This window comes from Neodiprion fabricii, chromosome 5 (genome assembly GCF_021155785.1).
Source record: "Neodiprion fabricii isolate iyNeoFabr1 chromosome 5, iyNeoFabr1.1, whole genome shotgun sequence".
In the NCBI taxonomy this organism is placed as follows: Eukaryota; Metazoa; Arthropoda; class Insecta; order Hymenoptera; family Diprionidae; genus Neodiprion; species Neodiprion fabricii.
In genome coordinates, this window is record NC_060243.1 from 30433724 (window position 1) to 30460089 (window position 26366).

The following is a 26366-nucleotide window of genomic DNA, read 5'->3' on the forward strand; positions in this document are numbered from 1 at the left end:
ATATATTTATCCTTTATGTACTATACATTATACATATACATGTATAGTATGCTATTGGATTTATATATATGTATATATATAACTATATACATATATAAATATATATATATAGTTAACTCTAGCGGTTTAAATCTGCATTTAACTACCGTCCGGCGCCGCTTGTTAATTCCAGCTCCACGCAGTTTGTTATTGTCTTCCCTTGCGCGGGCCACGTCTTCCCATCTATATACACAGTTTACTTTTCATTCGGACGCCATATTGATACGACGATTTAATGCCAGTGCAAAACCGACTGCTTCATCTCCTACGACCTTAACCCTCCTTCCGCATTTTTTCCAACCCGATTATTGTGCAGGCCATTTCATGCCGTACCGGCATAACTTTCCTCTTTACTTTCTGTAGAAAGAAACGGAAACAAAAATCTCATCCTCTCTCCCCCTTCGGCATTTCCCCCGGAGAAATAATAAGTTGACTGCCGCAGAGGTAGTTTACTCCCCTCACCATCCCGCAATGGTTTTCTTTTTTTTTCCTACTCTTTTCATGTTTTTCCCCACCACCCGTCGAGCACGCTTGCCGCAGTGATTTCAACACGGTTTCAACGGCTAACAAATTCTGCCCTTGTATATTCTGTCTTTCCACTGCTTTTGAAAAAGGAGAAAGAGAGGGGGAGAGAGAGAGAGAGAGAGAGAGAGAAAATATAAAAAATAACTAAACAAATGTTGATTTTCTTTCATTGCAAGCAGCTAGGTGCCCGCTGTTGGGTAGAATTATCCACGGACGTAGTTTTTTCCTGCAATAATACAGTCCAGCCTGTCGATGATAAATTTTTGATTAGATCTAAGGCGTCAGTATCGAGTGTCGGAAATATTGTAAATATTATTATACTGCCGAGAATATTACGTACACATACACGTATACGTACACATACACGTATACGTACACGTATATATACATATAGAGACAGAGAAGTGAAATTTATTTGAAGCGTTGATTTCTTCTTCTTTTTGATCACCTCTGTCCTTGGTGCCTGGTTTTTACTGGGTCATACCGGGTATAGAATATATTGATATAGAATGAACGCGATTTATAGAGAGAAATTGGTATAGAGGAAAAAAGATATTATATACGCTATAATGAAAACAGAGATTGAATAGAAATATCTTCAACCTACTTTTCTTGCGTCAATTCGCGATACGCCTTTCATTTTATTTATTCTTGGTATCCGCTATTCGTGTTAAACGCGTATTTTTGGAAAAGAAAGAGAAATCAACAATTGCTCGTTTGAAATAACTCACGACGATCGAGGTTCGAGCAGTGCGCGTGATTTCCGGTATCGATTCGTTTCGCCGTACGCAGCACGCAGGGTATCACGGCCTGTAAATTCCTATTTAATTCATGAAATAGTACATATCGATGGCAATGGTGTGCAGCAGTGAAATGCGGAATACTGTCCCCAGATTTCGAGTGGTCATTTCGACTTTGCAAACGCAATTCCTCTCCGAAATCCGACCTCTCGGTGATGTCATTGTACGAAAATCTTGAAATTTCTAGCGAGAGTTCTTGGGGTCGTTGACTTGATCAAATCAAGTGGAGCTTTGTGGAATCGATTCAGGCCGTTTAGTTTCATATTCTACAGGGGGCAGGGAAGCGGGGTTACAAATAGCCATAAATCTTAATAGCTAAAACAAATTTGCTGCCCTGACGGGTCTCGGGCGAGGAAAGCGCCTGCATGCAGGGAAATTAATATCGTAAACATCCGGCGTTGGTTTTATTTATAACCCAGAGTTTTGCGATGTAATTTTCGCGTGCGAATAGCTGCCGAATAATAAATTAATGATGGTTAAGCTAGCTTCCGACACATGCACTCTCGTACAGGTAATCGGAGCCGCCAACTCTGCACCATGTTGCCATCTCACAATCAGACGATCTTTACTTGCAAAAACATATTACTTTCCTTTCACCAGATACACGAATGAAAAATGCTACCGTTGTTTGATTTTCATCCGTTACCTGAAAAGTTATTATGTACCGAAGGTAAACCGTGAAACTTAGTAGATTGAATAACCGTCCGCGCATGCGCGAGCTCTGTTGTTTTCCATGCAGGACAGCCACCTTACTCTTCATTGAGGTTACGTAGGTGATGTGAGTTTGTTTAGTTCAATGGTTAAAATTATTTCAAGTGGTTGACACAGTGAAAGCTGGACAAGCTTTTACGGCTAACTGACTGATGACTGCTCGAGTCATCGGAACGTCATATTGATCATATTTATAGTTCACCCCTTAATGGGGGAGAGTTTTAAGTTTGATGCCTCGCTTCGATTAGGTTGGCTCTCCTGCCTTGCATATGAAAATATTGCCGTGGTACGATTCCGTCAACCAATAGAGTTCGATTATCTTTCGCATGCGCAGATCGTCACTCAGTCCGCTAAGTCTGTTTCCTTTCGGTACAGCCGAATTTATGCCCTCGACATGTAATACTTACACGGCTAAAAATTATTCTTAAAATAAACCCTTATATACCTGCCTGATACGTGGCTGCTGAAGCTCTGTAGTGCGCCTCTCGCTATATGTCGCTGTATATACTCGCCGCGCTCTTTACTTGACTTCGTCGTTTTCCTGCACCCTTTTCCTACCCCGGGTGAAACCCTCGAGCCACATGGGCGTCGTGCTCTTTGTCGGGCTCCACGAGCCGAGAGGTTAGTGCAGCTACTGTATAAAGGTGTTGTATATACGATGTTGTCGGAGAACCGGACTCCCTTAGGCGCTGCGCAAAATAACGAGGCAACAGTTATGGCCCCTGGCTCACTGGCGCTCATGTACGCAAACACGAACGCCGAACGCACACAACGGTTTTAAAGCGACGACTGTAATCGTTCCCAACTTTTCAAACATCCTTGGAAACACCCTCATCAGCAGCCTCAGCTACGATTACCTCGCTTCACTCTCTCCCGGCTCTTTAACTGGTGGAAATTTAATTGTGAAAGATGATTTATGTGAGTAAAGGCGCAGCTGTTTCCCGATTGGTCAATTCCCGTCTAAGTTCTTGCTGCTGAAAATCTAGTGCCAAGTTTTTACGAGGTATATATATGTATCGTATACATCATTCGGAAGTTGAACTGTTTTAGTTTCAAATTAGACACTGCGGCCTCATGATTTAGGGAGGTTGGCGAGGAATGCTCGCACTCGGATGTTGTCTTGAGAGGGAAATCCCGCCTTCGCACTACGAACCCAACTTTCGTCTAGGCGGTTATGCCTACTATTTGTAGAGGAAAGTTGGGTTTCCCCCATTCAAGATGATCCCTGCATATTTGTGCCTCTGTTGTACAAGTTGCTGGCTTGTTCCGACAACTCGCGGTATTCTAGCCTCAGGTGTATCCTTAGGTGTTCTTGTATAGTAGGTTCTTGACCGACCTGGAGACTTGAAGAAATCCTCGTCTACACGCCCCAGCCAAGAGGGTGCTCTCTTATTCTTGCGTTGACAGTTGGGGCCGGAAGCGACACCGCTGCACGTATTCGACGAGGATATACGTATGAGACCCGGACTGTAAATAACCCATGATGTGTATTTCGAGGGAAATTGAATCGATACGACTCCGTCGAAGTGACTCGTTGAAGCGGGAAAAAGGCTTGAACTTGAATTTACACTCGAATTTTTTTTTCTTAACATATCCACACACACACGCACTCACATATCAATCGGTTTCCGGTCACGCCGAGGAGTTATTATAATATCATGTATACACATACCGAAAAGGCATGTTAACCTCTTCGCTTTTCGACACTTTCGGTTGTGTAGACTGGAGATAACGAAGATATATCGTCGTTCGGTATTAGTCAAAGGGGGTTAATAACCAAGTCTGAAGTTCTGTTTACCGAAGGTAAGCAGGCGGGTACTTGTGTAGCCACGGAGTCGCGAAATGCGAAGTGTAAACTTCCGTGGGATGGATATAATCCCCGCACTACCTGTTCTTAAAAGGATCTTTCGCCAGAACACATCGCTTCATTCTGAGCTCACGTCACCTCACAGCCGTCTATCATTTGCCCTTCCAGAAAGCTAGATTGGCCAGGATTCGCATCGCCAAAGCCTCCAGCGGAGCGGCATTTGTCAGCAAGAAAAAAGCCGCCGAGGCTCGCCTCGCCGCCCAGGAAAGCGGACTCGATCTTGAAGACAACTACAGGGAGGAGGACATCTTCGAACTACAGCATCATCATCTGTTACGCTGCCTGGAAAAAACTACGGTAAAATTTCTCTCACTTTATGCTTATATTTATCGTTTATATTGATATACCATACAATATCACTGTATGTATACTATGGTTATTATTGTGTTTACCGTTGTTATGGTCGTTGTTTCAAACCAGCTTGTCAATGTCGTTTTAACTTTCCAATTCGTTTTCTTTACTTTCAATATTCCTTCTCTACCTCTTTCCTTCCTTCTTGAAACGTTTATTATATGTTTCTCGCGGAATTTTACAGTGTCGATGTACAAAACAATCGCTTCAATTCTTCATTATAATTACTTCCCATTCTATCTAATCGCAGAATTCAACGCCATTAAGGTGCAGTTGCGGTCTTCAACGGGCCAAAAATGGAGCGAAATTGGCTTTACACAGCCCAGATTTTAATGGCCAATTTTTAGTAGTGTAATAAATGTCACTGTTCGTTGTGCTCTCTCCAATTCTCCCTCGTATTCTTGTTACGGGTAAACAGAGAAAGTTGAGCTAGTGTGCGAGAGAGGGAGAGAGAGAGAAACGATGGAGAACGGATTTTCTGGATCAAAATGTCGTAATTTTCCTATCTCAAGGGAATTCAGCGGGTATCGCGTCCACTGCAGTATTTTCGAAATAGCCACACCTAGGGATTACAGTGGGTCATGCCCATACTTTTGCCATCATGTACATAGATGCCTTTGTTCATTGGACGACATGAAACAAAATCATTCCCCCCGGTCAGGTCACCTCAATACGTCTGTGCGCGAGCGAAAAACGTCGCATGGTTGAATTGTAAACTTGACACTTCACATCTTTCAAGCCACCACATAAATATTAGTGTGTTCTTATTCAATGGAGGCTAATCCTCTGATGGCCATAGGGGTAACAAAAGACAGTTTTTTTCATAGAATGTATGACGGTTCGTTTAATTGTTCATAATTCACTCGACAAGTTATAGAAAACACTTTATCCATAAGTTCATGCGTAGCAGATTTTCTGCAACTTTCTGCCTTGGCCTCCATGCCTATTTACTGTACATTGTATGCGTATCGGAATAACAAAGATGCTGCTTAACTTTTCGCTTTCTCGGAAGTTTAACGCAGCTGGCTCATCGCACAGCCATGGGGCAGAAAGTTGTACGCAGTCTACTGTGTTAGTGCTTTTCGCGAATTTCGTACCTACGTATGTATGTACATACGCTCAACGACGCGCAATGTGAACAAGACTAGAGTCGGGGGGGATCAGCCTTGTCGATGAAACCTTATTATTGTTATCCCTAGCTTGTCATGAAATATGTTGTGACTCACCAGAAAATTATTATCCCAATATAATACTCAGGCGATAATGAATTCTTAGTTGTATATAGTATTTTTGATAATGTTTTGTTGAAAATTTTCATTCGTATCATACACATCCTGTATCAAAATGAATATTTATACTCTGTGCTGATAAATTACCACTATCTAAGAGACCCTCGAGTAAGAGTCCGGCAAGTGCGATATAAATTTCGCGTCGAGCTGGAACCCAATTTTACATTTCAAATGCCCTGTCGCGAAACTCGATACAGGCCTTCCGGTTTGACACAAAATAGAAGATGGTGGAGCACCAAAAACCAACACCGTACTGTCTCGACTCCAACTGGAGGATCTCTGGCTCTGGTATTTGGTAACGAGTATACTCCCTTAGAGTTTCTTTAATAAGAGTCGTGCCACCGCATAGCCAGTTTTCAATGGCTGTCCGGATTCGACAACTAGTCGCGGACTTCGATGGCGGAAAAATCAAAACTAGCTTAGACGTACTTTAACCTGCAATTTATTGGTCCTTTGCACCACAGACTTTCCCAAAGATTACAGATTATCCGAAAATGCAGTGAGTTCCTGTATCTGCGGAACGACGCATGCGCATTATTCAAGCAGCCAGAGTTATACAGTCATTTTTTTCGACAACTTTGAATGTCATTTGTTTTGACAACGTTTGCTGAACTTGAAGTGAGTTTTAACTCGGGTTGTTTGAATAAAGCGCACGCATCGTTTCGCAGGTAAAGAACCTCACTGTACATCACACGATGTTTCTTAATACATGTTCCTGGTTCAGGATAGAAATACCAAGAACAATGTAACTCATCCGTTATTGCAAACTGAAGTGACCTTAATTTCACCAGGCATACGTTACGTGAAGACTTGACCTCAGGTTGATGAATTCATTTGTAACTACTGTACCATAACAGTTTTAGAAAACTGAATAACCAAGTGCGCATGCTTCAAGCTTTTCGTCCGTCAAGTCAGGCTAGCCAACTCTATCTGATTGCGCAATAGTTTCGATGCTATCTTGACGCGAACGCAGATCCGTCGCATTTTTGCCATCTTAAATGCTTAACGCAACATAACCTCGAAATGTTTGAGAAATTTTCTAGCCAGCATCTCTCCGGGACTGACAATGAGTTGGTCAACCTGCAACAAGCGGACGGAATATAAGGCGCGATTTGGTTAAATCTACCGATTCAGTAGCCACATGGTTTGGCGCACGCGCATTCGGATGTTCAGTTTCCTGAGATTATCACGGTACAGCCTTGATGTTCGTCAATCAATTACGTACAAAGACAGAAAAAATCTCCTACCATTTAACGATTCGTCGCGTTTTATTTTACAAACGCATCGTTCGTTCTGTAACCGTGATTCAAAGAGCGCAGCCAAGGCTCGGACATCAATGGCGGCGTGTTGGCACGACTCTTATCGAAGGTACTCTAGCAACGACTATCCTATACCCAACGCGCGTTTCAGGATCGCGAGTTCGTGGAGATGGAGGTGCCATTCAACGGAGCCCCGAAGAGGCCCGGATCTCCGTCCCCGCTGACGTCGCCAGCTCACAGCACGGCGTCACGTGGAGGGCTGCTGCGTTCCTGCTGCGGCAGGTGTTACCCTCAGCGATATCAGGTACGCGGTCAGCAGCACATTCTCGCGTCAACCACCTCGATCAGCGACCTTCAATCAGCTCCCGCCCCGTCATCGTCATCGCCCTCGCACAATTCCCCGCATTTCACCCAATTACCGACCGCCAATCACCCACCGTCCCATCTCCTAGACTCCGCTAACTCCGTAAGCTCAGAAGCCATCGCCGTCGCTACGACGACAACCTTACCGAGCGTCGCTTTTTACGATCCTCGACGTCCCCAGACAATCGGTGGTGCCCCGTGCAGTTCTTACAACGAGACACCCGTCTGAATCTTTTTTTTTTCTTCTTCAAATTCACTCAATCACTCACTCACTCATTCACTCGTTCACTCACTCAATCATTCATTCGTGTTTTAGAGGTTTTTTTGTTATTTTTTTATCTATCGAAACCACCTTGTTGAAAACGAAAATCTTTTTCTTTTACGTCACTATTATCATACCTTCAATATAACGAATCGACGCTGATCAATAATATCGTTACTCACAGAAAGAGGGAGAGAAAAAAAAAAAAACTCGTATCTTGTGTTTGTTTTTCTATCTTCTGCTTTGTTTCAACGTGGCTTGACGCCGAGCGTCGCCTTGGAAGTATGCAGTCTATGCCCTAGAGATGATAGATAGGTAAATAGATAGATAGATAGATAGATAGATTGGCTCGTACTTTGCACGTCTGTATGAGACTGGTAATTTAATAACAATAATGATATACATATGATATAATACATAACATAGATAGTGTAGTATCGTACAACAAACAGTATCGCAATTATTGACACGGTTATTGTTACTGTGTAAGTAATAATCGTTCTGATCGTTATTGCATATCACGAGGCGAGAATGTTGACAGCGATTCGTGACGAGAAGCGAAAAATTCGAGTGGCGTATTAGCTGTCCAGAACTATACAAACGTTATATTTTATCCGCATTTGTTTACGCCATCCGGGAGACAGACGTGTATACAAATGTGTTTTCCGCAATCAGAACCAACGATTTTTCATCCAAATGACCCAGAATTTAACTGGCACATTACACGGTTCCACCGCGGAGGCAAACAAATGGTTCACCAACAGAATAATCTCAATTCCTGATCGGATTTAATTCTAGACTCGCTAATTAACACAGTTCCAAAAATTTCGAGAGGCAGTTGTTTCGGCTTTCGTTCACTTCGCAAGCCTGCTATATACCATAGACGCAGAGCATGGGACTGCGCATTTCCTGTACTGTCTGTGGTAACACCAAAAGTGAGAGAGAAGGAAACACGGCCAATGTATGTCTCTTTCTAAGCATTTGACATTGGTCGTTGGTCGATGGCATACGAGGATAATTATTTAAGAATCGATGCAATATATTTCGCCAGAATTTATGAGGCTTAAAAAAAGAGTTTATAACTGCGAGGAGATGAAAAACCTCGAAGATCGTTTCATAAACAAATCAAATGTCACAACGTGATGTTAATTTCTTGTGTTCAAACATGCCCACATTAATAGTTAATTGATACAATGAACAGAGGAAAGAAACTGTTGTTTGATGAGATGAATTTAAAAAGGAAAAATATTTTCTCCGTACTCAACACGCAATGTCTTTTTTCTATCAATTTTGGAAAGAATAATCTGACATCAGGGTTACATTTCTGGTTAGAAAGAAACAGATATTGGCCGCGTGCGTTTCTGTCTCTTTTTCCGAATACGCAGTCCTCGCTCTACATGTAATAAAACAAATATTTCTCGTTTAAAAATCATGCTTTGAGATCGACTTTACGCGTGTGTTAAGGGTCACTATTCCATTATCAGTACACATATAACTTTGCAGAAGAGTATAATTTACGAGAATGGACGAAATTTGTGTTTTCATCTTGAAAAAATAAATTTTTCTATCGCGTATAATGTGTAACTCGTATACATTACACAGCACACATATCTGATCCATAGTGTATAGGAGCATCAAATTATCCATCATTAGATACATAAATTAAAATCTGCTAGGTATTCAACAAATTATCATATATAAGTATATTTAATATTTCATCTTTGGTACTGTGAATTTTTCAATTCTACATGTTATAGGTATATTATTATAATATATATATATATATATATATATATATAAATGTGTGCGATTTTATCACGCCCAAGACTTCGTGCCAAAGTTGCAGGAATATAAAGACTTTCAACGGTATTCTAAACCACGGGCCTTTCTTCACAACGGCTTCACATAATTATTGAAAATATTATTTAATGTTGTAAGAATATATATATATATACGAGTATAATGCAAATGTCACGAGTCAAGCGTCATATCAATATGCAGCATACACAGGTAAAAAATAGAGAAATATAAAATATGAGAAGAAAGATCGGTACGAGGAATCAAAAACATATATATAAAATTTAAACAATAATCTTGATCAGGATATTAACGATAGTCATTCAACATATTCGGTAATATTATATTACTATAGTTAATATGAAAATATATAGATACCAGTAATAAAAATAACAATTTCACTGCATGCGCGCACACTTAACATGATTCTTATTAAGTGACCGGTTAAGTTTGTGAAAATTGATCGTATATTCTCAGTTACGACAGAGAAAGATATATCACTATATATATACATATATAATGGCTAATTAGTTTAATGTAATTAGTAGCATGCGGGAGTTCATAGGTAGGTATGTAATATGTATACATATATGACGGGGTTAGTGCAAAAATGGTATAAGTGCATGTTTGCTCAATCTGAAATATTGACGTTAAAAATTACAAATCCTTTCGAAATTCCCACCTAGGGTGGGACGACGCTTTTATATATTGGAATGTCTAGAAAAATAGTATATTATTTTGTAACCCAAATTCTCTTTATTACAATAATTGACCTATACTGACAATACCTTGAATTTTATACCCCTTTTCACAAATATTTCTTGCCATTTCAGTGTCACAATTCATTAAGAATATAATGATCGAGAATTATAAGCTCGGTCCGGTTTAAGGAAAGACGCTTCGAGTGCACCATGCTTAGCTCGGATTATTCAAACTTGTCTTTTACACACCCTTTTCGCACTAACTTCCATATACGTATATATGTTATATGTATTACAATCTATGCATACAGAAAATATACCATATGTATAAATACTGCATTATCGCAGTGTGATACATGTATGTATATATAAAGAAAGAATCGAGGAAACGAAAGAAGAAGAGAAAAATGGATAAGAAATTTTTGGACCAAGAGATCAGATTCGACCGTGATGAATAAAAGAAAGAAAAAAAAACGCTATATACATATATAATACGTATAAACATAGTATATTACATATTAGTAATCGCACGTTAAGAGACGTCTTCCATTTGCGTTCTAGGCTTTCAATTGTTTTACCCCTTGACCCTCGGAGACCCCGCCCCACCCCCCCTTATCACAATTTCTCAAGAAAAGGAAAAAAAAAAAAAAGTAAATAATAATCCCTCGTCTTCCATGTGGGGTGGTGGTGATTCCTTGTTGTTTTTTTTCGATTTTTCATCTTCTTCTTCTCTTTTATAAATTTTTCTTTCACATATCAATATATTTGTTTTCATCTCGTCGCTGCATGAAAATATCGTTTTGAATACCTCTTGTCGAGTTGAAACTGCACGTGGCTTCGCCCCCCCCCTCTCCTCCTGCCCCCCCCCCCCCCCCGCCCCCCGTTAATTAGAATTTCCCTCGTATCTCAATTTAGCGTAATACCTCGTTATATCCACCCACATAATCTCCTTGTCGGGATATTTTGTATAACGTTGAACCGTTTAAAAGGTTTCTTCGAATAATTGATATGAACACCCGTAAATAACGATATAGACATCAGGTGTTTACCCCAGAATATATATTACTAATTATACGTTATATATATGTGATAATATATATATATATATATTATGCGAGGGTGCAGAGATATAGAAGATAATGAGGACGTGATGATTTTTTGATTATACGTATGTAAGCCGTTATAGATACGCTAAAAGGAAACGTGAAATATGCGTCTAGCGACTCGGAGCCGTAGCCTGAAACGCAGACTCGGATCCTTTGATCTTCGACCATTACGTTACCTTACGTTACATTTCACCGATGTATCGCCTCTTTATCTCATGGTTCGTACGCGCTAGCGCTTCTTTAATGTAACGTTACGACGATCCACGGATACACGGATCATTGCGACGGATCGGCGGGGCTACGTCATCGAAACGTTGGAATTATAGACATTGGAATAATGGCTGTTTCAATCGAATCTTGTCTCGCTAGTTTTACGTCGATACAGGGTATACCGAGTTAGGTTTTACACGTTCCGCATTACCGGCCAATACCGACTGTCGGTAACGTAGACCGAAGCGCGATCGTCCAGCTTTGCCAAAAACAAAAAAAAGTCGAAGAATCTACGAGGAATGGCTGAAAACTTGACTGGAAAATGTATATTGCACGAAAGGATAAATTTCTCGTTGAGTTGAGGCCTCAGATTAATAGCTAGAAAATTTGATAACACTGTTTTCGAAACGTCTGTTTAAAATTCAAATCCTGCACGCGCATACTTACCGTATCGTATTTACAACCGAATGTGACAGTATAAATGCATGGGGCCTGAAACATTTCGTTGAATGAATTTATTGTAAATAATCACGAGCAAATGCATACACACACACACACACACGTACACACACATAGTTTGTTACTAATCGTCACTTTAGATCAATGGATTTTTTGCATTTTTGGCAATCTGTGGCAGAAGTTCAGGCGGTATAAGTTGACGGGCGCTTTTTTCTTAGTAATACCCTGTATCGATGCTACTGGAATGTGTTTCGATGGTTTCTCATTCGTTTATCGCACATTTATTAAATAAGCTTGTTTCGACGTGATAGGTCGACGTTCGGTCGTGCGACGATACTCTATCAGATTAGCATCAATTGGCGCAATGAAAAAGGCAAAAAAGAGGAGGGGGGGGGGGGGGGGGGGGAGCCCAAAAGTAAGAGGAGGTAATGAAGCGACAACTAAGACTCGATATATATATATATATATATTTATATATCGATATTTAAACACATATGCATATATATAAATCTATAATAATTAAGTATACGTAGTTAGTCGATAAGGAAAGGATCAATCTTATCTTGTTGACTTATGAAATTTTATTCGTGCATAAACGATGATATTATTATAAATAAATAGTAAATTACTCGGAGCTAGATCGCGCCTAAATTCAAGGTACAATTATCACGACATAAATAGGCTTAACGACTATACTTGAAGGTATTGTTAAAGCTTAGACTTACGTCGAAAAAAAAAGAAAAAAAAAAAGAAACGTTCCTTTGACAATCGTGTACAGGTCGTTCGTTCGATGTTGTGTATATAGATAATCGCTGCATTTTAATTTTAAACGATCATATCTAGCCATACCTACGTGTGTGTATATTTAACATATTCGATGACGTGATGTTTCCCACTATAATTCATTTGTGACGCTTTAAGCCCATGATTTTTAAATGATAATATCTTACGCCTTTTTAACTCGAGATATATTAATATTTAAATTATACATTATATATAAAGATATACCTTAAAATAGTTAGAAACTCTCAGCTATAATCTCATCATGGACCAATTTGAGAATATCATTAAAATAGTACAACTGAGCGTCTATATAAAATATATTACATATATACGGGATCAGTTGAAAACGCAGGGCAAAATATTGAAAATTTGAGGTTATCGTAATCTTACGTAAATATGCCCATGAGATAAGGAATACGAAAGACAAAACGTGAAAAAGAAACGTGACTGATGAAACTTTTTCGTTAACACATTATATACCATCATCCATGGTTTTGATTTTTTTTTTTTCGATTATCATCGTTACGTCTCTGGTTAAACGTTGTTTTTAAAATTTATTGGCTTTTACACATATATATATAAATATATAACTACGATCAAAACATTCCATGACAGCGGGCTGCGGTAAAAGTATAATATACCCAGATTTGTCAAACTCATTTCAAGTGAAAGAAACATTCGAGCGAAAAATAATAAATTCGAAAACAGCCAATTATCATCGCGCATCGCCGTATTGTTCTAGACGTCTGTTGGGCTCTGATCGATTATTACATGTATATTCGAAAATAGAACCAAAGGGAGAAAAGCTAGCGAGATATGGAGAACAGAAGAGAAACAGTCGGCTAAGTCTTCAAAAGAAAAAAAAAAAATTAAATAATCCTGGTGAAAATCTTTATTCAATATTCCATGAGAATAATGGAAAATGTTTTGCTGAGATGCTTGAATTTCGATACGCAAAAGTTTCGATACAAAAAATGTGACAAAAATAAGTGATATTCCTCACAATTTGAGTATTAACATATTTGTTTGATTCGCGTAATCTTACCTTCACTTTCATTTCAAGATTGATGTTTTTTTTTTTTTTGTTTTTCCAAAGAATATTTGGATAAAAATATGCACCAGGAAGGCTGAATAACTAGAAACAGGAACGAAAAACACTTGTGTAGTATGAAAGATTGTTTATCGAAACGCGATGAGTAGAGAAATAAAAATACGTTGCATAACTCTTCGTCACTTGGCATCAAGGATGAAAATATTTGGTGGTGTTTAGATTTTTCTAACAATATCGCATCAGAGTAACGAAGTGGGATGAAAAAATTTTCAATACAACACAGTCGATTTGGATGAGCGAGACGGAAGCAAGTGAGAGAGGGAGAGACAGAGAGAGAGAGAGAGAGACAGAGAGAGAGAGAGAGAGAGAGGGCTAAAGGAAGACTGAGAGAGTGTAAGAGGGGAATGTTTTTACAACTTACGTCATAGGACAGGTATGTGCGATAAGAATTTTTGTTTATAGAATCTATCCGATGTGTTATAGGTTGTTAAACCGTTTACAGAACGTTATGCCAGCATATCTTGCATCATACTATAAGTGTCCACGATTTAAGGATTTGCCGGACGTACAGTCGGGTTGAAAAAATGGTTGAAACAAAAACGTTATAATTATTTTATAATTTTTTAACGAAAAATCAACATTTCTTGTGACCAATTCTGATCAGTAACAGCTCATTTTGTATGTGAATGAGTTATATTTTGGGCAGCAATTATGTAGTTATTATCGAGTCAGAAAAAAAAAGTAGAAGGATAATGCGATCATTCTAAATTCGTTAATAACATGGTTATGACGGTTGAAATTCAGTGTTGAAAAATTCTTTAACGGATCACAGGGGCTTTGTCTTTAAATTATATTTTATTTGATATGGTTCAGTGAAACTTGGTAAACTTCACTGTTCACTCTTGTTTTCGTTCCAATACATTTTTAAGCTAACTGTACGTACGTTAAACCTAATTATCAGTATCCCGTGGATGGAGTCAAGTTAAACCATATGCTACATACTTTTGAACATTTTATTACCATCGTTTTTTCACCGTCTTCTTCAATCGCGTAATATCGCCGGATTTCACGCACGCAGACTTGAATATTTTACTTCCGTATCATATGCGTATATACATATATATATATAATAAAATTTTTAACGAAGGTATTCTCGTCATGTTTTAACGAATCTTGGTGTTACGCGCGTTGGCATTCTCAACTTTTAATTACCTGGCAATTAATTAGTTGGCTGCAGATTTTTAGAGTGCACGCCCGACGAGTTCCGCATTTCGATTCAAAGTCAAGCTCGCCCATCATCATTGTTTGCAACGCGTAGCTTGTGCATAATACGCTGCATAATTTACAGCGGATCGAGATACGCGAGAAGAACTGTACCATCCGTAAGGCTTTTCATTTCCGCATATTTTCGACGTCGTTAACGTAACGTACACGCGTATAGAGTTTATAACTCGAATCGGAAACTGCATATGACAGATAATTGTACGATCGATATATTCTAAATATCGTCTAGACATGGCTCATTTTATGGGGTCCGGATTTACTGTTTGATTCGTGGTTATTATTATTATCATTACCATCATCGTTGTCGGTTTTATTATCAATATTGTTATATTTATTATCACTCTATCGCACCAAGGAATTTTTTTTTTCCGCCGATACTATTCTCGCCCGGTTGGCATTATGTCTGTGCCTCTCAACGTTTCTCAAGATCTCTTCAGAAAATATAACGAACCTCTGAGATTCGCGCAGTTGCGGGTCAAAGTGAACCAACCAAGGTTTTTTATCCGCCAGGCTGCGATTTACCGCCGTGAATCACTGAAGGGGAGTTTGTAGAAAAGAAGCAGGGTAAAAAAGGCGCCGTAAAGAATTTTAGATCTGCCTTCTTATTCCAGATCTCTGAATGTATCTCAGAATGAGTAACCGGACGAGCGCCATTTTATAACAGGGTGGAGTCAATGCCTGGAGGAAGTTCAGCCGGGTAAACCACTTCCGTCGATAATTGCAGGGGCGGTTTTCTCAACTACTTCGGCCCCACCCTTACAGCCCTTCATTAGGCAATCTAACTGCGAATTAAATTGCCCGGTATATTCTGATTTTCAGACAAATTTTCGAATGTCCGTCGTTACAGTTTGAATCCGTTCGAAAGTACTACGATTAGTTGGGTTCTCGACCGCAGGTGGCGCCTGATCGGGGAGGGGGGAGCTAAAACGACAGTCGTTCATGCGCCACCGAACGGGAAGGATCGACGGTTGTAAAAACAGTTGCCTGGCACCTGTCCACCTTTAAGATCACCGTATCATTTTTTTCATTGCCTTCTCATGTTCATTTTTACGCCTTTTCGTTTCCTACCATGAACAGAGATGCATACATTTGCAAGTTAAAAACTACGAAGAAGATTAACACTACGCATTGAGAAAAATTTCATTTGTTATGGTTACCTGAAAATTCTAGTCAACGGGGCATCGTAACGATTTAAATATTCTTCGTATCGCAAGAAAATGTGGTACAAGTAGATGTTTAGTGTGATTGTACGTAGTTGTCAATGCTACATACTAGATTTTCTTGATTCGGTTGAAAAACTCATTTTCATTTTATACATACTCAGAACTGTGTTGGTGGATTATTGTAAAAAATAAAAATAGTCAAGGTCCGTACAAGTGGTGACCGCAACTATAAATTTCTCTCGGTGTGTATATTAAAAAAATTTCACAAATTAATGAACATTACACAAATGAAAAACTTTTAGATTGAATGTGCCATGATACAATTGTGGTAATGATTAATTATTTTCATTATTATTAATTCAGTTTTCTTTCTGTTTCTATTCTTCTTCTTCTACTTCGTGACATCTTTTATCGTACCTTCACGGATTTGTTCGCGCTTAGGATCGACGCGTGTCACCCGAGGATGGAAGGAAGGAACGTCGCGTAAGTAAATGTCGACACGCGATCTACAACAGATGATCACGATGTGTGTACTCACAGTGTCATGTTGTTCTTGTGAAAAAGCCACCTTCCCAGTAAGCCATACGTGTTGCATATCGTACGTTGTACTCAATGCGAGGCAAAGTAATAATAATAAATTATAAAGTAGCGCTAGTATCCAAGTATCATTCCTCATTCTCGGTGTGCAGACAAACATTAAAGTGTATACAATGACCAGAAACCTTCAGGCACTGTCTTTGGTCCAACTGTTGCTGTACACTCCACTGTATACGTCTGTGTTCACAGTTCCATTACGTACATCGACAGAGATCTAATATTTATCATATTACTTCTATAATCACTGAAATCGACCGAGGGCTTAGCGCACCCTCAAGATACCCAGGTGAGATAAGAAACTGTATCTATCTTAACGGGCAGTTATCGAAGTCCCAAGCATTAACCCAAAATTAGCTCGTCGTTCCTGGTGATAATTTATATTGGGACACATTATACACCCTAAATTCCGTAGGATATTCGATAACTGTTGAATTGGATCATCCGCGTTATTTGCGCAACAACACTTCGCCAGTCAAAATTTACACGTGACATTCTCTACACACTGTTTATTCCCCGGGATTGTTTCGCGGCAATCCTTACAGGATTACTCTAACCCGTTTTGCAATCCTTCGAGTCCACTCTGTGACCCGGAATTCTGGGCATTGAAATCCTCTCTTCAAACTTGTGCCCATCCTACCGCACCACTGATTTCTATCGAGTTATAGGCGGCTCCCTCCCGGGGGCTTATTTAAAGTAGGCCATCGCCTCTATCTTCGAATCGTACAACTTCGGGTCACCAGTGATAAAAAGTGACTGGCAACGCGTTCTGCGCCCGGTGATGTAAGCTGATACGTGTGGTCGTCACAGGTGAGTATGTTCGTAAAGCTAATTACATTCCCGAGTACGAGGCATGCTGCTGCAGCTGTGGCTTTGATAACAATTATTGTTGATGTTGACAGGGGTGACCAAGGATCGGGAAAGCTAAACGATTTGTTTACGGGTGAGTTCAGGTAAACTCGCAGACTGGCCTTTCTATGTTTGTCTAGTTTCCCGTCCTCCGCAGTCAAACTTTACCTGTGACCTCGTCACAATGGAGGCGCAACCACTCGGAGTGTAGAAAATTAACACCGCTGGTTGTAAGTAATATCGTGCAGAGCGGTAAAACGTTCGGTCCGGTGCACAATGCTCGTTGTGGAGCCGGATTTATCGTTGACCGTACCTCGAAGTTTCACGTCATAGTCCATCGGCACGGTGCTTCAGGCTCAATCAGAGTCTCTTCTGTGTTAACTTCTCTGTGCTTTGGCGTAACTCAAAAGCCAATTTTGGCGGTTAAATAGGTAGAAGGAATGCAGTTCTTTGACTCTGTTCAAGCGACCTATACGTTCTAACGTTATTTTTCTCCTACAAATTCACAGGGTGAAGTCTGATCTGACATGCCGGTTCCGTCATTCGACAAAGCGTATGGGTTCCGTTATTTCAGAAACGTGAGGACGACGCGCCAATTACACAGTCAAGAACGGAGAAACATCTTCATCGGGTCCGACGTTAATTGCCATCTGTGCGATGGACAAAGAGACTCGGCGAGAAAAACGAGGAGTATCTCTTTAGACGTGGATGCGAATGAAATCGATATAGCAGGAGGGATAATGGGATCACCGGTCATTCTTTACCGTCAGATGAGACAGTCCCATATAATCCTCTCCTTTCAGCTATTGTCGTTGTGATGTCATTGGTGATGCGTTACTATCGCCATTCGATGGTCGTCAGAACGGAATGGACTTGAAACGTTTCCACGATAAAGACGGATCTGCGGGGAATTTGCGAATTGTCATATTAATTGTAGTTGACTTAGTGCATTCCGGACACTATAATACCAACGAATAAAAGATGAGATCCGCCTCGTGGTCTTTTTTACCTTTGCATCCGTCGATAAGGACCGGGTGGACATAAAGTCTGCTGCTCGGTTCGCCATCGGTCCTTTCAGTCCCAATTGAATTAAGTAGGAAATCATATCTCGCCGTCCTCCCTCCCGAACAACGTGCGCACGGTACTTCAACGCGCGGCCATCAAATTCTGTTTCCTAACCTAGGTAATAATACTGGAGCCCCGTGAAGGGGATAAAGAAGTATCAACTTCTTTCACTTCTTCGAACATTCCACCCCACTTTCATCATTTACCACTGTCTGAGCTCCTCACGACAGAAAGATTATGTAGTGTAGGTCTAGGCGTAGCATTTAGGCGCAGCGAGTTTTTTGGGGGGTGGAAATCGGGCCGAGTTACAGTGGATCGAGGAGAATGATTACCAGGAAGAAACGGTGAAAGTTAGTAGATTGAACGTCAGACTGCGCATGCGCGAGCTTTATCGGATTTTCATGCAGGCTGGCCACCTCAAGCTTCTGCTATCACAATTGACTTACGGAGATTGTGTGCAGGGTGATTCGAACTTTTTGCTAGGTTAAGTAAATCTCTCATGCTTCATGTAGCTATTCCGAAAGTCTTGGGAAACTTTTATTGTTAACCGAATTACGGCTGATGGCCAAGTACGAGTCACTAGAACAACATAATTTCAAGTCACCACTTAACGCGGAAGAGTTTGACATTTCGTACCACTTTTTGAGTAAGTTGGCACTCCTGCCTTGCACACTCGGTAAAAACATTGCCGCGATACGATCTTACCCGCAAATAGATCTAATTATTTTTCGTATGCACGGTCAGTCACTCAACCCGCTATGTTTCACCGTATGTACAGTAGAGAGCGAATGACGAGTCGAGAGTGAGAGACAGAGAAAGAGAGAGAGAGAGAGTGTGCGAAAGGGCGAGGAAGGTAGTGTGCGAATGGGGGGATGAACGTGGTGGGAAATATGGAATGCGAGAGAAAGAGGAGAACCGACGAAGCTCTAGCGGCCGACAATGTAGCGTGTGCTTTGGGTGTGGATTTCAGCAGGCGTACAGTCAGTACATCCCGGCGACTAGGGCCCAGGTTTCGGGCGGCCCAGGCGGCGGGCAGACGGGGGTCGCCATGGACGGCACGTATCTGGTCGAGGCCTCGTTTTGAACGAGGAGAGCGCTTCTCGTAGACACGTCTTCCTCGTAAATCCCACCGCCTAAGAGAAAAGAAAAGAATGACGAAAAGACGGAAAGAATTTGAAAACAAAAAAAAAAAATAATAACAAATGAAAAGAAATAAACTACAGGAACACGTACAAACATTATACGTTTTAAGAAACATCATGCACTCACAGATCAACGAATACACCCGAGTCACACATTATACACGCACACACGTACGCACATTCGAATAAAACAAAAAAAAAAAAAACAACGACACCAAAAAATCATGCATACATACATACATATACATGTATACGTATAACGAAAAATAAAAATGAAGATACGATTAAAAATTTCATTAAATAAGGAAAACCGAGAGACCGGATGTGCGGAGACACGCAGACGTTGCATAACGTAATAAATTTAGAAAATTGCAACGAGACGACAAAAAAAAAACACAAACAAACAAACACACAACATTCAAACGAACGACAAACTCTGAATTCTCGATACAGATGACAAATTTCAAAGATACACGCAAAAACAAAAAAAAATAAGTAAAGAAAAGAAAAAAAGAATTCAAATGGCAAACCACCGCACCTCACCTCACTCAATCAATTCTTCTATTTCCCTATTTCTCTGCCACCCGCGTTCGACGACGCCGTTGGACTCGACAACGCCCCGTTTCTTCTTCTCTTCTTCGACGACGACAACAACGACAACAACAACAACAACAACAACAACAACAACAACAACAACAACAACAACAACAACGGATGGGAAATTCCGCGTGCACTTGATCTCGTGTGCGTGAACGTCGTATGAACAACTGTCCAACCTGCCCCGCAATGGCTTCTCCCTCCCAACGACAACGACGATGGACGTACGCGATTTTTATCCGGTGTGATACACGTACAAAACGATAAAAAAAAAAAAAAAAACAATACGACAAAAAATATGTTTCACACGCTTGATCGCATTGGACGATGACGATATCGCCGTCGCCCCGAATTAACCATTGATTAAATGTATATACATATGCATACACATGTGTACAACGACTAACCGTAACGAACACGAATACGAATTACGAACGATTCATTTGTAACCAACGTAACGGAAAAAAAAACAAAAAAAAAAATCACAACAACTGAAAAATGAAAAATCAATCAAATTATCACACGAACTAACATGTCGTTGTCTCGGAACAACGAACAATCGTCGTTGAAACCCATGAAGAGCTTGTCGTACCGGATCGCGTCCAACATGAGCAAGGACAGAGTGGTCCTCGTTTACGGCGACCGTATACAAGTGCGGAAAAAGGTAAAACCAAAAGAAAGAAGAGACTCTTCTTCTCCAGCCGCACTATTATGTATATATATACATATATATATTTATATACATATATATATATATATATATAAGGGGACTCGCTGGACTTTGCAAGCGAGCCTCTTCGCATCTGCCTGAGCTGCCTATCGCCTGTCTCTCTGCTATTGCTTATACGTATATTATACTTACGTGCCATACATCCGCACAGCTGCATTCTCGGTGCCGCATCTGCATCTGCATATGTACCTGCTCTGGAGCCCAGTCTCCGTATTTATCTCACACACATCATACATATACTAAAACTTTTGCCCACGTTCGCCGACGACCAGCCCTCGTCGTACAGCTTTTGTATGAAAACGGACGTGCGGTATTTCGCATCGCTTTAAACTTGCTACCACCACTCTACCTGCTTCCAGCTGCCATTGCTACTACTATCCACTAACCACTACCAATGCTATATATATCTATTGTACGGTACCGTAAGGTATACATGTATACGCATATAGTAGTTTACTATCGTCTGCATCGCCTTGGCTTTTATTCGGTGCGTCGTTGTCGCTTATTGTCTAACTATATATTCTCTCTGTATGTAGACATATGTATGTGTGTTAGGTACCTCTACCTCTCGCTTGACGTTCTTTCTCCCACCTACATGCACTTGATTCACACCGCACCCGGACAAATACGCGTCATATCCACACCTGACGTAGGTGTCTCTACCTTGCCTGTCGCACCGCTTTCTAGTATATTAGACTGTACATACTCTGTGTACAATAGAGATTTATTTCGTTGTAGAGCCGTTTAGAGTACTCTTACCTTTTGCCGTACATATATATATGTATGTAGATATTTTCTTTATACGTTTTAATACAAGTACACATGTTATACCTCTAAGTAGTATTTTAGGTCTACGTTTTACATCCCTCGTTGTGATTACCTTTGTTTTTTTACCCCCTTTGTTTTCACCTGCACACTACCGAAGAGCAGATTTGCTAATTGCTCCACTTTTCATCTATCCGCATTGTCTAGGTATGTGTGCTCTTATAAATTAAAAAAAGAATAAAAATTCAAACACCTAATTCCTGAAATTCTTTCACTTGGTGAAAAAAAAGCAATAGATACCTACGTTGTTTTGTTTTTTTTTTGTTTTTTTGGAATCATGTCTACTTTTGTAGCTCAAGAAGAAGGCGGGATGATTTCTCTCTTCCCCTCGATTAAATTTCGCGTACCGAGTGGTAAAGATACAGTCACGTATGAACGAAGATAATTGCGGTGGAGGGGAAGAGAGCGTCGAAATTGGTGCGGTATGTATGTGTGTTTCGCAATGCCAATATGCTTCCCGAACTGTTTCAGGATCTTAAGAAGCGTGGTTCCCACACCTGCGACATGCAGGCACTTCAGCCACTTTCGGTCCCGACAGCGACCTCGACCTGCACCGGCGCCGGAACCACTTCGGGAACCGTCCCAGCACTTACTTCCGGTTGTCAGCCCTCGCTGTCCGAACCGGCCTGAGCCGTTGCCGGCTAAGAAAAGCAACGTGGAGTTGACGCGGTGACATTACACAGTCGGCGATCAAAGACCAGAGACCAAGACGACGTTCCTCATTGTCCATCCATCCCTTCTTCCCGAGCCTCTTTGCGATCGAATCCTCGATTAACGCGGTATCGAGACGAAAAATCGCGGCCCAGGATATTCGTGGAAACACCTCGTGGTGTCGTCGTTGTCATACATGAGAGAAGAAAAGTAAGAAATATACGAAGGAAACTCCGCGTGATATACAGAAAAATATAATATGTTATAGCGGTAATGTTATATGATGGGGGGGGGGGGGGGGGGAGGGATGGGATTCGTGCTTAAGAGACGAGTTATGAGGGTGACAACAAGGAGGCTCGTGCCCATTTCTCGGCCACTTCATCCGGGAAATAGACAGCAATGGGAAGGGGGTGGCGAGACGATTCCATTCTCGAAATGCTTTCTCGTTCTTAGTTACTCTCTCGTTCCCCGTCCTACGGTTCATCATCCGGGTACTCTGAAGGAACGGGAGCTAGAGAGTTCTCGGTACCTAAGTTTAGAGACTAGCGTACGAATTGCGTACCCCCCCCACCCCCCCCCCTTCCCTGGAAGACAATACGACCGAGATATCGATCAGACGAGGAGGGAATTGAGGAGAGATGGAAGGGCCAAGATAAGAACCCGTCGCAGAGAATTTCGTACCCCCTCCCCATCCCTCCATCCTTCTCTTCTTCCTCATCCCCCCCCCCCCCCCCCCCCCCCCCCACCATTCATCCGCCCCTCTCGTTGTTTCTGAATTGATGTTAGCTGCATAGTAGTTAGCGCAGGAACGGGCTCTCAGTCCTTCAGGACCTTCTACAGGATCGATTAAATGTGTATTATAGTCCTTACCTTACCGTGTTAGGAACACCATATTGTGTCGCCTTGTTACAAGATCGGTCACCGGGCTGTCATCGTCTCCGCTGCGGGTGTAAATTTACTTTGAATCAACAAACGGCTTGATTGTCATCTTTTGAAGGGTTTTACTGGGCGAAGCATTCGAGATCTAAACGAAGGGAACAGCCCTGTAATGAAATCAAAACGCTGATTGCCCGTAAAAATAACTGCAATATAGCAATGCCCTATCTGATCGGTCTTCTCGGGTAGTTCGATTTTTAAAGCTTCTGCTGCAGCCACATTTAATATCGATGCGAACATGAACTGAAAATCAAATTACATTACATTATTTCCAATTAAAATAAATTGAAAAGCTCGTTCAAGAATTACTTTTTATTGGTATATTTAAGGGCGTCGTTAACGAAACGTTTAGCTCAGGCTAGATCTTAAACTTCAGCTTAACCATGACGTGTAACCACGTTAACCAATCGCCTCGGAACGTCATGAAAATCTGGGCACAATTGAAATTGACGTAAAATATGAACGAAAATTAGTTTTCAATGGTCTTCGGAGTCTCCGGGTCTTCAGGAAGTTGGTAAATTTCCAATGGACGAATCAAATGCAATTATTTATTTAACCAGGGACTCTGGAAGTTGGATAATAATTACGTTGTCATGATTTACAAGTTTTTTTGACACTTCGACGATATGCAGTAAATGTGAAACGCTCGGGTGACGGATATAGTTGATCGTATATCACCGTAGTGCGATTATGTAGAACGGTGTTAGCCATTGTACACATACTTATGATAGTCCCGTGCAGTCATCATTCGTGACTGAGAACGTCGAGTTGGCTCGGCGAAAAAGGAAAAATCGTTTCTTCATGCGGAATTTTCAATTGATCACCAGGCAATACACAAGTGATAAATATTTCACATCACACATGTATTCATACATGTATACTGAGAAGAAACGGTAAAACTTTGCAGTCAAGCGAGCGGCTGCGCATGCGCGAAATAATCGAACTCTATTGGACGGCGAGATCGTATCGCGGCAATATTTACGCCCGCAAAGCAGGGGAGCCAACCTAATCGGAGCAGGGCGTGAAATGTGGAACTCTCTCGCGTTAAAGATGACTCTTAGCAGTCATCGGTCAGTTGACTTTAAAAGCTTGCTCAGTCTTCCCGAATTACTACATCAGTTGTTCGAGATGCGCTTAACCTGCAAAAAATTCGCAATACCTCTACGTAATATCCGTAAATCGAGTTTGACAGATGACGCTTGAATTAGCTAGTCTGCATGAAAAATTGTCGCGCATGTGCATAGTCGGAAGTTTAATTCGCCATGTTTCACCGTTTCCTCGATATGTATAACGGTTTTGTCACGATGAAAGAAGAGAAAGAAAACAAATTGCCCAACCTGCAGTCCAGTCATTCCGTATATGATATACATACATTACATATACACACGTCATATAGCTGGTGATATCGCATATACAATACACATTATGATAGAACACAACCGACATTGATGGAAGACAAAGAGATTTAGGAGGAATATCAATCGTGCAGACCGAACGCGTCGCTCATTTGCCAAATCACGGAAACCTAGCTGTTAAATCGTTGTCCTGTAATGTCATCCAACATATAATATTATGATACTGTATATCGGACGTTTCGCAGTTCCGTCGAATTAATTATTGTTACATAAATATAAAGTAAGGAATCGTTCTTGCAATCAGTCACGTAATCATTTCAAATGTGAATGAAAAAAATTATCTCTTTCCAATTATCAAAGGCAAACTTTATTGAAAATATCTTATGTGTTGGATGTTATGGGTGCGATTTTTCGGTCATGTGCACAAACGGATGATTGGACGATTCAAAGTTCACTCGAATAATTACCGCGGTAATAAACTTGCGCGTTAACATGCAATTTCTAGTTGAGGATACCCTTGTTCTTTCAAAATTTCGTATCAAATTTACTCGATACAGAATTATATATACATACACACACATATATATATATATACTAAAACTTGCGTCGTGTGTACGTTCAATTCGACTCGCGTCGCATCGTCTATAATATATACTTAGCTGTACATAAAATCTATAGGTAAAAATTAAATAAATAATTAAACGAATAATGAAGAAATGAGGAAATATGTATATATATATATATATATATGTATATATATATATCTATATATATATATATATATATATATATAATTATATACAAATAAATAAATTGTTCAATACATTATTTATTGATTATAACGTTTTAAGATCATCCGTTACATCATGTATTTGATCGGCAAATAAGTTGGATATGGGTTATTTTATTGTTAGAACCGATTGTGTAAAACAATATTGAAGAATGGGGAAGAAGAAATTATTATTCTAAAACATTCAATTATAGACTAGATAGTAGTGTGACGTATAATGAACGTAAATCGTGGGTAGAAAAAAGAAGTCTAAAAAATTTAATTAAAAAAATACATACCTGTCGTACTCTATCATTCAGATTAAAAAAGCAAGAAAAAAAAAACTAAGAACAAAGATTTATGAGAAAAAAAATAAAAAAAACTAATCATGAGATAACGAGATTGTTCGTTCGTACGTACATAGATTACCCGATCACCCAAAACAGTGATAATAATTAAAACACGTCTTTGGATAATTAACCGCAAGAAAGCCAACAGTAACAAACCAAAAAAAAAGGGAGGAAAAAATTGAAACAAATTATTTAAAAGATGAAAAAAAAAAAAGGAAACATACACGGTCATTTACGGCCATCATCAAGTCCAGCGCTAGATTTGTTTTCGTGAGTTTGTTATTTCTCTCGTCGAAGTTGGCAATACAATATTCGAAAAGGGTAGGAAGTGTAGGTACATAACATACAGCTCGTTGATTATTTCGTAATACAAAGGAGGATCCTTTTTAATTTGAAGTCGCATTTAATTTAGCGCATTTTTTCGGCATTCGTTCCATCTCTTCGTTGCAGAAACACAATAATTTTCGGTATGTCAAGAACGTC

The 26366-nt window shown here is 40.3% G+C and overlaps 1 protein-coding gene across 8 annotated transcripts in view; it reads left to right on the top strand.

Annotated features, from left to right (window-relative positions):
* LOC124182862 (potassium voltage-gated channel protein Shal) overlaps positions 1-25508 on the top strand; it is a 46982-nt gene extending 21474 nt beyond the window's left edge. Inside the window, exons 3-7 of one of the 8 annotated variants that reach the window (XR_006870877.1) lie at positions 4051-4239; positions 6993-7145; positions 16462-17424; positions 17517-17557; positions 17973-20152. Coding sequence is in view for 5 of the 8 variants with exons in the window: in XM_046570620.1 (XP_046426576.1) it covers positions 4051-4239; positions 6993-7145; positions 16462-16503; positions 22294-22452 (543 nt within the window). In the remaining 3 variants the exon portion in view is untranslated. Of the gene's footprint in view, positions 1-4050; positions 4240-4543; positions 4673-6992; positions 7146-16461; positions 20153-22293 lie in introns of those variants that run through there. The other 7 variants (XR_006870876.1, XR_006870875.1, XM_046570620.1 and 4 more) reach the window with 7 other exon arrangements.
* The last annotated feature ends 858 nt before the right edge of the window (positions 25509-26366 follow it).